Source organism: Aplidium turbinatum, chromosome 9 (genome assembly GCF_918807975.1).
Source record: "Aplidium turbinatum chromosome 9, kaAplTurb1.1, whole genome shotgun sequence".
Classification (NCBI taxonomy): domain Eukaryota; kingdom Metazoa; phylum Chordata; class Ascidiacea; order Aplousobranchia; family Polyclinidae; genus Aplidium; species Aplidium turbinatum.
This window is the reverse complement of record NC_137480.1, coordinates 25,044,186-25,060,074: the sequence shown is the minus strand read 5'-3', so window position 1 is coordinate 25,060,074 and position 15,889 is coordinate 25,044,186. Positions and strand designations below refer to the sequence as shown.

At 38.7% G+C, this 15,889-nt stretch overlaps 1 protein-coding gene across 1 annotated transcript in view; it reads left to right on the top strand.

Annotated features, from left to right (window-relative positions):
• LOC145776626 (carbohydrate sulfotransferase 11-like) overlaps window positions 1–11,140 on the top strand; it is a 31,321-nt gene extending 20,181 nt beyond the window's left edge. Inside the window, exons 5-6 of the mRNA XM_082587856.1 lie at window positions 10,355–10,495; window positions 10,655–11,140. Coding sequence (XP_082443982.1) covers window positions 10,355–10,495; window positions 10,655–11,006 — 493 coding nt within the window. The 3' untranslated portion in view covers window positions 11,007–11,140. The remainder of the gene's footprint in view (window positions 1–10,354; window positions 10,496–10,654) is intronic.
• The last annotated feature ends 4,749 nt before the right edge of the window (window positions 11,141–15,889 follow it).

Sequence of the window (15,889 nt, the reverse complement as noted above, 5' to 3'; positions counted from 1 at the left end):
TGAATGATCTACCAAAAAGATATTGATAGAATTTCTTTAACGCAAAAATTATCGACAAAGCCTCTTTCTGAATTTGACTATAGTTTCTCTGAGAGGCTGTTAATACTTTTGAAACGTTTGCTATAGGCCGTTCTGTGCCATCTGGGTAACGGTGAAACAAAGTAGCACCAATGCCCACACTAGAAGCATCACATGCGATACCTACCGGAAGTGACGCATTGAAATGTGTAAGAACCTCATTAGTAGATAGATGATGCTTCAGCTGAACAAAAGAGTTTTCCTCTTGTGTTCCCCATCTCCAAGGAATGTCCTTTTTCGTGAGATGATATAGTCGTTCTGCTACAGTAGAAGCGTTCAACGGTAGAAACTTCGAATAAAATTGTAAGGAACCTAAAAACGAACGAAGAGAAGATACGTCAGTGGGGGCAGACATCTCCAGTACGGCGTTTACCTTGGGACCTTTGGAGATGCCCTGCCTGGACAAAATGTGTCCGAGATACTCTACCTGAGGTTGTGCAAACTTACACTTGTCTTTCCTACACCTCAAGCCTTTTGAGTGAAGTCGATCGAGGAGCCGTCTAAGATTCTGGAGATGCTCCTCAGCAGTAGTGCCACTGACAAGAATGTCGTCTAGGTAGACTGCAACCCCTGGAAGGTCGGCTGTAAGGTCGTCCATGATCTTCTGAAAATAACTTGGAGCAGAAGATATGCCAAAAGGTAAAACATTTTGTAAAAGTACGCCACGGTGAGTGCTTAATGCGAGTCGTTTTCGACTGTCAGGACCAAGTCGAATCTGATTGTAGGCATCAGCCAAGTCTATCTTGCTGAAACCGTACCCACCACCCAACTTTTGCATTAAGTCTTCTGGTAAGGGTAACGGGTGACGATGGGTCTCCAGGGAAGGGTTCACTGACTGAATAATCGCCACATATGCGTAACTTGGCCTTCGCTTCTGAAAAGTTTGAAGGCTTACGGACTGGAACAACCGGTGTGCCCCAATCGCAAAACTGAACTGGTGTCCATACACCACGTGCAATGCTCGAATCATAGGCTTGTGCTAAGTCCTCCTTTAGCGCGAAAGGTATAGGCCTAGGTTTGAGAAAAACAGGTTTAGCATCAGACTTAAAATCTATGTCTAGTTCATAATCTCGTAAGCACCCGAGTTCAGGCTTAAAAACATCTTTGAACTGGTCACATAAGAGGGAGCATGCTTTCTCCAGACTCTTATCAGGCTTGTCGTATGACTGGATACTCTGTAAAGTAGAATAGTTAGACAGAAGGAATTTATCGATAGAAATTCCTAAAGACGAAATTGCATCACGACCTAGCAAGTTCAGTCCTTTGAGTGTCGTGACTACAAAAGGAATATTATCTGACCTTCCCGTGGAAGGACAAGTTACCTGGGCCGTGAAAGAACCCGTGATTGGTACTAGATGCTTGGTAGCAGATTGGAACTGCGACACTGGTGCTTGCAATTGAGGTGCGCCTACCCGAGTCCAGACGTCGTTGGAAAGGAAATTTCCATTTGTAGCAGTGTCCAGTTCTAAGTGTGTGGTTACCGAATTAATGGAGATCGGTACTTCCAACTTTGAATTTCGAGGTTTTCTGCAAGAACTAGAGAGCATGTTAATTTCCTCGATACAATTTACCTTAGAAGGTTTGAACTGTCTAGCTTTCTTTCGACAAACACTCTGTAAGTGTCCCTTAATATTGCAGAAATGGCAAGTGGCTTTCTTAAACCTACAGTCATTGGCGTTGTGGTTGGAATTACCACAGCGATAGCATTCTTTATTTTTAGAAGAAAAGAAAGTACCTGTAAGTTGCCTAGTTTTTGGAGGTTTGCTGATGGTCCTTACTTTCGCAACTGGTACTGGTGGAGTGCCGTAAACAGTTTCTTTGGCCACCTTGGCTGCCTCTTCGGTTTCTGATGCAACCTCCACCGTACGTTTGAAAGTAAGTTCATCAGCTCTGATTTTGAATAACGCCTTAAGCACCGCCTCGTTACCTATTGAACAAATAAAACGAGTACGTAAAGCTTCGTCCAATGGATTTGAAATGGACGAGAAGTCACAGGTGGCAGCTGCCTGGCGTATGCGGACGGCTAGTTCTTGAGCTGTTTCACCGGGCTTGCGCTTCATTTCGCTCCAGAAACGGAATCGCTCCCTCACTTGGGTCGAATTGTTGAGCCATGTAATTTGTAATTTCCGCCATGGTGAGATCGTTGACTTCCTTTGGGTTTGTTTCCTGCGCAGCCAAATTTGTTAACATTTTGTAGATTGTAGGCGATTGATTGGTGAGAAAAACCTGCGGCATTTTGTCTTGTGCGACTGAATGTGCTGCTACAAAGGTGTTAAACCTCTTCCAATAGTCTGCCCACAGTTCAGTGGTGGCATCGAACGTTACGAACTTAGGTAAAGATACCTGTTGTTGTATTGTTGTTGGTTGTGGTCTTGAAGTTTGGGCTCGCATTTCTCGTAGTTGTTCCATGAGCAGTTTCGTCTGATCTTGGTGACGTTGTTCTTGTTGTCGGTGACGTTCTTCTTGTCTGGCAATTTGCTCCTTCGTCTGGCGTTCTTGGTTGGCAATTTGTTCCTTCGTCTGGCGTTCTTGGTTGGCAATTTGTTGTTGCAAAACTTCGATCAGTTTCTCCATGTTTTTAAAATCCTGTAGAAATTCTGTAAAGATCCTGCCGACGACGCCAGTTAAATGTCTGTTGTATTTCCAGACGTTTAATATAAAATGAACGATAATAATTGTAGTAGCCAACCAAGTGAGAAAACCAAAACCATTTACCTCTTGTTACTTACTGATTCACTGTATCAAAGCAACGCAATATATAGTAAGAAAGAAACGCAAAACAATTAACTAAGGAACGTGGTACAGAACGCTTAATTGATTACACGCGTTGTGCGGTGGTAATCAATTCCAGCGTCTGTACCAGAAAACGCTGAATGTAATTATGTAGTGAAGCAGGTCACAAGTTACATAAAATCAACGTAAATAAAATGACGACTATAACAATCCTCTGACTAACAAAGCCTCTAAATAGGTTATTCCTGGTAGTTTTGCATAATTTGTAGAGGCTTTGAACCACTGACGCAGGTCTTCAGATGACGAGACCAATTCGTTATCGCCGTTAACTAGTGCCGGATTATATAGCCTACAAACTTGAAGTTTTAGGCACACAAAAATTCGGCCCACCATAAATCAAAACGTTGGGCTACTAATGGAAAAAATGTTGAATATTTCGAAAATGATAGCCTACCTATGTTTCTTGCGACCCTATCTACGCTATAATATTACCTCGTAAGAAATCCGTTTTAAAACATAATTCGCTATTGCCTGTTTGTTATGAACAATCGTTCTCCAAATCAAACGTCAAATAAAACCGTTAAGGTCTATTTAACCTGGCGTCTTACGTCATGGAATATTGCTAAAAAATGAGCAGAGATTTCATCATCCCTTCGTAACACCTGTAAAACATTGCACAATCCTTCTTAACACCTGTGAAATTGCTTAACAATGCTTATCTACTATTACGTCACAGAAACAAGTTAGCCTATGTGGTTTGAAATATCCCAAGTCAGTTTCGTCATTTTAGAATTGTCGCTGGAAAGGTTCGTCGAATATGTTTTGCTTGTGCTCATCAACTGGACGAAATTTCCGTCTTTTGTCTCAGTAATCTGTATTGTGGTGACAAGTTTTAGTGCGTACCGCGTTGCGTCCCTTTTCGATAGCCTGTGGCTATTTTTTCTTGAAATACAATTTGTGAAAAGACGTTTTCAGAAGAGTAGCCTATTTTTTTTGGTGTCATCGCATAGCTACAGACAAAAGGATTCGGGAATTTTATGTTACAACTTTTCCACAGTTCAACTATCTTGACTTCCGACTTCCGTAGCAGCTAGATTGGAATTAGAACCACGAAACACGAAACAAAACTTGAACAGAAAATGTCAAACCTATGGTTATTCACATAATTGCTGCCAAATAGCTTGCTAGAGGTTTAACAGAAATCAGTTTAATATTTCCATTGAGAGTCAAAATTGGTCTTAAAAGCTTTTTGTCCGTAAAATACGCCTACATGTGATTTAAACTTTAAGTGTACAAAAGACTACCTATAATGTAGCACTACCGCCAGCAGGATTTCAAAGTTTCCGCAGATTTTTCAACATGCTTGCAATTTTGAGTTTACACATAGCCTATAGCCTACCAGGGCTTCTCAAACTTTTTTGCTCGAGACCCCTTTTAGTCTCCTAAAATGTTTCCCGGCCTCTTACGAGTAAGACGACGAGCAGTGGGTAATATGCATTTGTGATATTGATTGATTGATTGAATCTTTATCCCCGGACTGGGAAAGCTTCTTGCAGAGCTTAATCCTGGCAGTTTCGCATACTTGTAGAGGCTTTGAATCACTGACGCAGGCCCAGTCACCGAGATTGACAGAGTGAAGTTTCCGATTGTTGAAGTCTTGTTGCCAGGGAACTATTCCATGCATTAGATGCCTCTGAATGGAGAGCAGTCCTTAACGTGCGTTGCTCAAGCGCACACCCCGAGAGTCGAACCAGCGCCGCTTGATCTTGAAGCTTCTTCGTTCCAGAAGTGACGCGCTAACCAATTGAGCTATCGGGGCGAATTGAGCTATCGGGGCGGTTATTTTACGGACGAAATTTATTGAAAAGCTTAGATCAAACCATGGTGACCTCTAGTAAAAGGTCATGTCAACGCTTGAGAGATTTCTTCGACTGGCGGCTGATTTTAAATCGCGGCTGAAGCTGCAGTGCGAGTATCGTACGTTTAGACTTAGAACGTAGTAAACTTGTGAGCAGTGCAAGTACAAGGTACTGTGTAAAGCAAAAGCAGTGTTGCTTACAAAATATTGCGTCCTAGTGTTGTGTAAAAACATTTCTGTAGATGATGATTTGCCCCAATAGCCTTGTGTGCAGTCAGGTAGGTTTCACATACTAGCTTACACAAGTATAATGTTAGGTCTAAGTTGCACTCTACTAAAACTGTAGAAAAGCTGGTTTGTTTGGAGTTTTAGATATGAAATTGGTTGGTTTACACCATAAAATGCACAGAAGCAACTATATGATGTTGTATGGTATTCCTTTCTGCATTGTTCAGTTTTGAATAATTGTCTTGTAGCCTATGCTAAAATCTAGGTAAATAAGTCTCCAAAATTTTGTTTGCTACCTACACCTATGTCAGTAGTTGGCCTATAATGACTGTTTTACCTTTAGTTGTAAACCTACAGTAAAAAAAATACAGTATAATAAGTTGATAAGAAGAAATGCAATAAATTTTCTGTCCCTGGTTGGAATAATGAAGTTAAGCAGGCTCATGCTATTGCCAGAGAAACTTACATCATGTGGGTGAAAAATGGGAAACAACGGAATGGTTATCTGTATGAGTTGATGCAGAATAAACGAAAGGAGTTTAAAAAAAAGCCTTTCGCCGTTGTAAAAATGCCTCTGAACAACATAGAGCTAATGCTCTTGCCTCAGCACTCAACTTGGACAGCTCACAAAAGTCATTTTGGCAGAAGGTAAAAAAATCTACTTGCAAAAATAGTTCTCTTCCTGTAAATGTTGGTGGAGCAAAAGGTCCTGAAGCTATTGCTCAGATGTGGAAGCATCATTACAGCTCTTTGCTAAATTCCAGCAAAACCAACACTGAAAAAGAATTTGTTAACTCGTATATTTCTTCTAAGGATAAATATCATAATCTTTCAATATTTTGTTGCAACATGGACACAGTTGGGCCCTTGCTTGCCAAACTGCCATTAAATCGAGCTGCTGGTGCTGATAAAATTTCAGCTGAACATCTCGTTTATGCTGATTATTCTATTCGTTTTCATATTAGTGTACTTTTTAATAGTGTACTTTTTAAAGCGAGTAATGTCGGTCTGGAATTGCATGCGGGAAGTGATTTTCTGATGTCTCTGGATTTATTAATATTCAATTGAACACTGAGAATATGTCCTTATAATGTTTGTAATGTATTGTATTGAGTTTAAATTTAACCGTTGTTATTGCGTTCATAAACGTAGTTGCACTGATGAGAATTTAATATTCGAAAACGCGTTCTGCAACACTGTTTTTTGCACTCTGCAATGCCTGATGCAGATTTATCTGTAGATTTCCATCACGCATTGAAGCGGTGATCTGACAATGAAATTTTCTACGGTTCGAGAAAAAGTTTTCTCTGCCTATAAAACGTTGAATGGTAGTTTAACTAATGATTTCTGAAAGTTCCTTGGTTTCATGTTATCTGAATTTTCTCAACTAGCTACTCTCCAAGGCGTATATGATCAATCAGAGTTGACTCTGTCAAGGAAACAAGCAAAGATGGTCCTGTACCAAATTCTTGCTTGGACACTGTTCTAGTCCCAATTGTAAAGAATTTGAATGGCGACATTCAAGATTCAGGTAACTATAGCCCTATTGCTGTAGCTACAGTAATCTCAAAAAGTTTGATTTTTTTTTAATACTAGTGACAATCAATTTGGGTTTAAGTCTGGCCATAGTACTGACATGACTGTTTTCTTATTAAAACAAGCAGTGTCCTGTTATATCAGTCATGACACTCCTGTATATGCTGTTTTTTTTGGATGCTTTAAAAGCCTTCGACAAAGTCATTAAGTCAATCATCATTTATTGTTTAAAACGCTTATCACACGTAACGTGCCCATGTATTTTGTTCGCTTATTGAAATACTGGTATAGTAAACAAACCATGCAAGTGATGTGGGGAGGTCATCTGTCCCAATCATTTAATGTGTCCAATGGAGTCAGACAAGGTGGGGTGTTAAGCCCCTATCTTTTTGCAGTATATATTGATCAGCTTCTTATGAGCTCAATAAAATAAAAGTTGGTTGCTATGTTGACAACTCTGTCTAAATCATATTATGTTTGCTGATGACATTTGCTGCATCTCGCCTAGTTTGTGTGGCTTACAAAATTTGTTAGATGTTTGCCACAAGTATGCTGTTGAACTTGAAATTACTTTCAATTCTAAAAAGTCATTTGGTAGGTCATGTTAATTTCCCCAAAAAACTTTTATCTTTCACGTGCTCCTCTGCTACATCTAGGTAAATCTGAAATTGTGTTCACGGACTCTGTAAAATACCTGGGTGTATTTATTGAGAGTTCTCTCTCAGATGAAAATGATATTTCAAGGCAGGTACGCTCTCAGTACTGTGCTGCAAATAATGCAAAATCTCATTTCGCTAAATGCTCACCCGCTGTAAAAAACATTGTATTTCGCTCTTACTGTATGTCCTTTTACGCATCCCAGTTGTGAAACAAGTTTAGATCTTCTAGTATAAAACGATTACATGTTGCTTACAATGATTCTTTTAGAATATTGCACAACTTGCCTCGTTATGTCACTTATGTCAGTGCTCGTGAATATCAAGTAGGCTAATGTATAATATAACAACGTTTGATGCTTTATTGAGGAAAAACATGTTTTCGTTTATCAACCGTTGCATTCACTCCTCAAATCGCTTTATATCAGACCTGATGTCATCTGATTGTTTTTATCGTTCTGAATACTTTCAATTCTTCCAACGCTCATTGCATGTAAATTTGTAACAGTAGATAGCCCATTTAGTAAAATTTTAAACCGACGGCATCCAAAGTGGCTCTCTGTCACCTTTGTGCATTTGCAGTTTGTGTATTATTTCGTTGTTTTTGTTTTTAGATATGGACAACTTCGTCTGACGCAAATAAATAATAAAATAATAATAATAATAATACCCGTTCAGCTAACTACAGTACAGGAGCCTACCACTGCTACAGTTGCTGCTTGTTAGTGTCAAGTTAATCATGCCATTAAAGTGCTGTGTTCCACTGTGTATAGGAAACTATGATTCAAGCTTATCAAAATTATCAGTCTATAGGTTTCCGAAAAATGAGCAGGAACGTCTTAAATGGATTAAAGTTATCTCACGAGCAAACTTGAATGTGACTAAGCATACAGTTGTGTGCAGAAAGCACTGGCCTAGTGATGCTAAATTTGCTTCAGTGCTATATATTTGAGTAAAAAACTAGAGTTTATTTCAATGATTGTTAAAATGTGAAAATATACTAGGAAGCATAATTATACTGTAGCTGCAAGTGCACATACACCGAGTGAGTTGGAAAAATCGAAGTAGGCTATACGTTGGAGCATATGAGGTAAACTTCACATCTTCGTTGGTTTTCAAGCAAGGTAGATTAGATCCAACAATAACGTTATGTTGATGATAATCGTGCCTTGTTAATGAATATTGATGTTTGTGTGCTACCGCTGTCAACAGCATTTATTTTTGGCTGGTTCTCTACTGGTAATTATTGTATAATCATTCAGTTATGAGATGCGTTCTTTTGCCTGATGAAGTGTGCTTTATGGACAAGAAAGCTTAGTAGAAAGGCCACATTACACTTCAGCTTGCATGCAACTCAGTGCTGCTTGGTTTTGCTTCAAGATATCAAGTTATCCGAGATAAACGCCAAACAGCAAAATCCTGACAATCAGCCTCCAGTCCAGACAGCAGCATGAGCGTTGTCAAGACCTCTTATGTAGGCCACCATGGATCAAACGAAAACGATTTACCGGCAAAAACGATTTACCGGCACTCACTTCAGTTTGTTTTTATTTTCTTGTTTATTTCTGACCATCACAACCAAGCCTATGAGTAGGTTTAGGTGAGCCCCATACTTGGTTCAAGCATCGGGGATGAGAAGATAAGGTTTTCATTATACAAAGCCTTCGGCACTAACGAGAGTAGGGTGGCCAGTTTCTTTCGCTCGGCCGCCTTTCCTTCAGCAACTACGCCCACCCAATTTATTACACCCTGGGTAGAGATGAGCGGTATTTTTCAACAACCAGCTTAAGCTGGGAGTCGAACCAGGATTGGATGATTGAAAAGCGAGCGCATTATCCCTTGCGCCATCCCAGCCTATGTGTAGCCTACTTGAAACAAAGAAAAAAAGCAAACACATTTATCCGGTGTGATGGGTCGGGTGTGACTGCTTTCTGCCACAAAGCAAGTCCAGTCGTGACTCAGCGTTTATTATTGCAGGTCTCAAGGCGGTTTCAATGTTGCTTAGGCTGGAACGGTAGGCGAAGTGCGAACAATTCAGATAAATCAATTTGAAATTTTGGTTTCCAGATGTTCAATTTTTTGACGAACGCATCAATTTTTGATTTCAATGCAAAATATTGATGTTTTCTCCTTGGAGGGTCAAACTAAATTCGTTCAGTCTTTTAAGTAAAGCTGACATTTGACATAATTCCAAAAGCTAGATGTCATTGCGAAAATAGTGGACCAAGACTGAATTTAATTCTGTTGGAAAAAAATCACGATTTCGGTTTTAAAAGTTAATTGGCTAGACATTTTAAAGCTTTGACTTTTGAAAGCCACCTCACTTCACGATGCAGTAAAAGTGTTTTTAACTCCGATTCCATTTCACCTCATAAATTTTCCAAAATACGATCAGCCTGATGAGTGCGCGACTTAAAAAGTTAATAACTGTCACAGCATCTCGCACAGAAGGGTTAATATGCAGTAACTTGTGCAAATTGGTATAGGCCTACGTTCTGCGACCCCTGAAGTTCGTTAGCGCAACCCCTTGGGGGGTCGTGACCACCAGTTTGGGAACCCCTGGCCATGGCCACCTAAAGATACAGCCTGATTTGTCACATTTTACAGAAATTTCCAGGTTTTTCTAACTTTGGGCAAACGTTTAAATAATTTTTTCTAAAAATTAGATTTTTAGGCTTTCTGTATTCTTTTCCCCAGATCACACAATAGGTTTTAACATCCTCACATGTTGAAAAACAAAGAAAATTTGATTTTGTAGATTTTTGTCAGACTGTTAACTTTCAATAACAGTCTGATTTTGCGTTTTTCAACTTACTTTTTCTCATTTGCTACTGCTTCCCCAAGGCAACAAAAAAGTTTTATGTCATTAGGAAACCTCCAAAAGTAAAAACATCTCAAAAAATGTCAGTCAAGCACTAGCAGTAGCTGTAATCAAAATCTGCAAAATGTGACAAATCAGGCCGCATCTCCAGATGGCCATGCCCTGGCCTATAGGCTACTGTAGTTTGTTTGCTCATGTAGGCTACCCCTTTTCTCTATCATCCTTTTCTTTTATATAACTTGGGTTAACTCCAAAGTTGTTAGCTATCCACGGTTTCCAATGGCTAGACACCCACCCGAATAACTCAAGAACGTGTCCTGACAAGCTGTAGTTCGGCTTCGTGGGATTGCATTGAAGAAATCTTTGATGCTAACTTTAGACTGTAGCCTAACCTTAGATCTTAAAGTGAATTCTTTTGACATATTCACATTTTTTGGATTTCAGTGAAGATTTGATGAATATGGAAGACAAAGATATCAAAGCTTTGCTAACGTTTAGGAAATTGTCATCTTCGCACCAAAACGAGGTTCTAAACTACGTAGATGTGATGAGAAGTGGAGCAATATCTTTTTCACAGTTGGTCAGGTGAGTTTGTCAAAGTGCAATTGAAAACACAGAAAAAAGCGTAGGCTAATAAAAGCGTTGCCACTTACTCAGTCAACTTAAGTAGCCTAGGCCTACTGTTGGCTATTTATAAATGTTGTTCGAAAAGTTGTTAAATAAAAATTGTTGGTTGCATTTCAGGTTTATAGTTGACCATTATGTGGAAGGGAAAGTTGACAGAATAGATCGTCACTGGAAACCTCAAGTTGACATTTGCCAGCCTTGTGCTTTTAATTACAGTTACATTATGAGATTTGATGATCTTGCCAAAGACGTTAATCGCATGTGGGATTATGTGGTGGACTATCAGAAGTTTAATATTTCAAAGGCAGATGTTTATATTAAAATGAGAAAAACAAAAGCTGTGAACAATGCAGTCGCCACTGAATATTATAAACAAGTACCTGAGAACCATGTACAAATATTGAGAGATTTGTATAAAGACGATTTTATATTTTATAATTACAATCCTTATCTGTATCATGGATATTGATGAAAACATGATGCGATAAATTACTAGGCTACTGCTAGGCTAAGCCGCTAAGTGTAGAAGTTTGGTGCAGGATGAGCGACGGTAACCTGCTCGCAACGAGAAACAAAATTTAGACTCACAACATATTGTCTTATTTAACCTTTTCCCGTATTCACCATTTCAATAAGGTTTTTGTATTATTTTGATGCGTTAGGCTACTCTTTTACAATAAAATACAGATTTCGGTTCGACCCAGTTGGTAACAAGTGCAGAGGCGACCGAGTTGATAACTCGTTGATTGGGAAACACAAGTAGCTTACGTTAACGCAAGAAAAGAAATCTTCAAAGCTTATTCAAATAGAAGCTTATAGAATTTGAATAAGCTTAACTGAAGATGATCATGATGTAGCTTCTAGCTGATCGAAATCGATTTTTAGTAATAGGCCTATATGATTGAACTGACTCGTGTGAAAATAAATTTCTTTGCATTACAAGACATGTAACCGAGTCGTTCATATCAAGCATTGTTGTGGGTTTGACATCTGTCAGAAGATACTTCATTTTCTTCAATGGTTAATCATTTGTACCAGTCGTGTTATAGCCACACAAGTGACACAACTTGCACACGACTAACGATCAAACAGCCGCTAACCTACCGTTTTTGAGAAGATGTAGGCCTGACACTGTGCATTAGCCTATAAAAAGCATCCTACATAAAGCGACTCTGATGGCACAGACATGCAGTCAGTAGGTTACATTAATTAAAAAGAAAGTGTGGCACGAAACATCTTAATCCACTTTCGGGATTTTGCTCTATTTCAGTACCACAAACCTAAGTTGTTTCTGATAGAACAGTAGAGTCGACTTTCCTTCGCTGGATGGATAGTCATTTCATTTTTGTTTGGATGCGAAACGCCGAAACGTACATAAAACAAAAAGCTGAGCAACCCAACGTCGGGAGCTCCCATTCTCGCATGTAGGACGAATGTGAGGACTAGCGACCCTCCCCCGCATTGGTGACCCCGACGTTCAGAACAACGCAGGGCACTCTACCTTTGCGTGTCTCTGGCCTGTAGCGCACCCAGCATGGGGCTAAATTAAACCCGCCACTAAAAATGAAGTTTTTGTATGCTCCTCATACATTTTGCTTACAGGTTAGGTATGAATGAGACACAATACAACAGGGCTAACAATAGGCCTATATCTTACATATTTAACTTAAGTTACAAATAGTTTTAACAGTTGAACGTTTTCGATTTAACTTAGCCCTCATCAGGAATCTGAAAATATTTATAAAAATGCAATAAATTTCAACTTCTTGAAGGTAAAATTACATTAGGAAAAGGCAACTACATAAATAACTACGAAAAATTTAGCTCCACAGGGAAGGTGATAAGTAGGGCCATTTTTATATGACTTTAAAAAATCAATAATATGACTTTATTTTTTGGAAAATATGACTTTATGTGAAAATCGTTTATTTTTACATACGAACAACGTCACTCACGGAACTAAAGAGTAAAATATACGCAACATAACAGTAATACACATCCATTTTTATTTTAAACCACTGTTGTAGTACAGTTTCATGTAGTGTGGAATGTTAGAGCTTTTGAAGTTACGATTTGGACGTAAAAATGACTTTAGTAAGGAAAATGAGCGCTCCACAGACGCTGATGTGGGTTGCCACTTCTGCAGTTTTGCATAAAGCGCTGGTGAAATGTCTTGTCTTTGTAGCTCCATAATTTGTTGCACATCGTTTTTGTTCAATCGCTTCTTAATGCAATTTTTGAGCTCAAGCTGATCTTTTCCGAAATCAAGGGCATTTAGATCAGCATGGGCCTCTTTGATGGTGTAGGCTACGTACAACTTTCCATTTTGAGTATTAAGTTGACCTCAATGTGTGACCTCATAAAATATAGGTCTGCGGACTGTAAGTGTTATGTAGGCTAATCCTACAGTTTTCCTTCGTTCAATCAGAAATTGCCTTACTTTCTTAGTGCTTAATTGCTTCACCGCTTAAATTGGTACTTTTTATTTAAAGTATACAACGGTATGACTTTATAACTCAAAAATATGACTATATAACTTAAAAAGCTGATATATGACCTAACCAGGAAAATATGACTTTATATGACTTCATAACTTTCTTAATATACCTCATAGAGATGCGGTTTTTGCGTTAAAATTGATTTCACGACTTACTGATTCATAGAAAAAAATATGACTTTAAATGACCCTAGTGATAAGTTACATCAAGTAGCCTAAATGTTGAAGAGAATGGACTCACTCCCAGCAAATAATTGTTTGTTTAAATTTGAGTGATAGCGTTTGATTAACAGTGCTTCCTAAATTTTGGTGTCAAATTGGGATTTGTCTTTGCGTAAAATTTTAAATGAGTCGGCAGAGAATTTTCGATCGGAGCAAAAAGAACACTTCGTGATATGGTCTTTAATGGCACTTTTCTTTAACTCCCTAAAGTTCAGATGCTCCTGTACTCTCGTGGTCAAATGTCTGGTGGACATACGTAGGCTACCGATATAAGATACTGTACGTCAATGCCGAATCACACGAATCAATGTTTGAGCAGAGAGACAAAGGCGTCTGGGACTTTAGTTGAAAATACGAACTAAATTTGAATGTTTTGTAAGTAGAAAAAACGTCCAAATCAAATTTATTGTTTACAAAATTAGTGTTTTGTTTCAAACTGTTTTCGCACTTATTTGTGTTGGCAAACGGAAAGCTAATTCTATTTTGTCATAGGCTACATGACGAAAAAGTCGAGATCTACAGACGATTGCAAGAGTGGACGTAGGGATGAGGAAGCTGATGGTGCTATTAACATGGGGTCCACTATAGGCCAACTTCTAATTTGATTGAGAGAACGAATGCTGAGGCCTCTCAGACCTCCTCCGCTGGGTGTCGTCTTAGCCGAACACGCCGCCGGCCATCAAAACCCTCCCTTTTCAAAATTCCTGGCTACGCCAATGGCTGTGAGACTGAGTGCCTTTAAATATTAATCAAAAAAAAATGGACATTGGCCTATTGTCACTATTGCCGCAAATCACTCGGCCGACATTTCTGAATTAGCCCCCCCCCCTAACTTTTTTTCTGGGTGTGCTACTGTCTCGGGCAAATCCAGCCCTCAGACACTGGTGGGGTGTTATGTGGCACGAAACAGCTTAATCCGCTTTCAGGATTTTGCTCTATTTCGGTACCACAAACCTAAGTTGCTTCTCACAGAGGGTCGACTTGGCTTTGTTGAAAAACCCAACATTGGGAGCTCCCACTCTCGCATGTAAGGCAACGTCGACCAACGAGTGTGAAGACTAGTCACCCTCCACCGCAAAAGAACAATCTTAAGAGTAGATTAAGGAGTCGGATGCATTCAGCACAAAAATAATTTAAAATCTTTCTTGTTGAAAACGTAACCAATTTATTGAAAACGGAAGTAATGTTGCTAGAAATCTTAAATAATTATCACTGTATTAAATGGCAATACATCAAACATACATGGCACAATAAAATGATTATTTCACTGACTTCAAAACTACACTTTCAACGCTGATGGACAATGAATGAGGCTGGAAACCCGATGTGATGCATGTTGAGGAAAAAGACAAACATTAAGACAATATTTAAAATTTTGACCTAAAACTGCAGCAGGTGATCACACAAAACAGTTTCCAAACATTTCAATATAAGCCAAGGTCAAGAAATAAAGGCTATGACATAACTGATGATGGCATTGCTATGTCACAACAGAAAAAAAACAAAAAATCGTTTATTTTGCTTGCTGACAACTTGTGGGCAAACAAAAATTGTAGTTCACCATTAATCGTAAAAAGTTTTTGATTTTAGAATAACGATTGAACTGCTAATGTCTGCCAATCTCATGATCCAACCCAAATTTCATGCAAGAGCTAAAAGTCGTGCTGTGAAGAAAAAACGAAGCACAACAGTTTCCATCTCTACAATTAATGTAGTTGAAGAATAAGTGGCACCTTCACAATGTGACTACGTTCACATTGTTTATTCAAGTGACATTTAGCTCAAAAATTGTAGCATTCCATCCAAGGTTTCGAACTTTACAACTCAGCGCCAACATGCTACTTGTCCGTATCTTATCAACCAACTACCGTATCTTGTCTGCACGAGGAGGCATTGCCAATCTAAGCTACTACAAGTCAAACGAGAGAAGAAGCGCCAACATAATAAAAAAACGATGTTTATAATAATGTAACAATCATAAGGTGAAGTTGTAACTTAAAAATATAAAGCTTTGACATAGAACGGATTCAATAAACATCGAATCACAAAGAGAAATAACACATCACAATTGTTGCACCGGTAGTAATAGGGTGCCACCACATACCACAGCAAAAATATATCGGGAAACATAATATTCATTAGTTACCATTGTTATTCATTAGTTACCATTGTTATTCATTAGTTACCATTGTTATTCATTAGTTACCATTGTTGTTTTTAAACTGGTTAAGACAATATGCACAATAGTGACAAGACAAAGTAAATCATCGCCAAAATCAGGGGTGTGCACATTTGCAGCACTGCAGGGCCAAACACACATAACCAGTCTGCGGGCCACAACTGGTTATGTCTATTGTTCACCAATTGTAAGTTTTGAGCTGCGCGCGAATAGAATTAAACTACCACAGATAAAATGTGAATGCAATCAAAAGATGTGGGTAAAGATTTGTTTAAAGTAAACAATATCACACCAAATCAGAAGAATCAGTTTATTTAAATACAGAGCTTTCGCCACACAAGTGATTTTACAAGTGACACAAGAGATTTTATTTGAATAAGTTTATACTGATGAAGTCACACTTGTGTGGCAAAAGCTCTGTATTTAAATAAACCGATTCATCTGATTTGGTGTG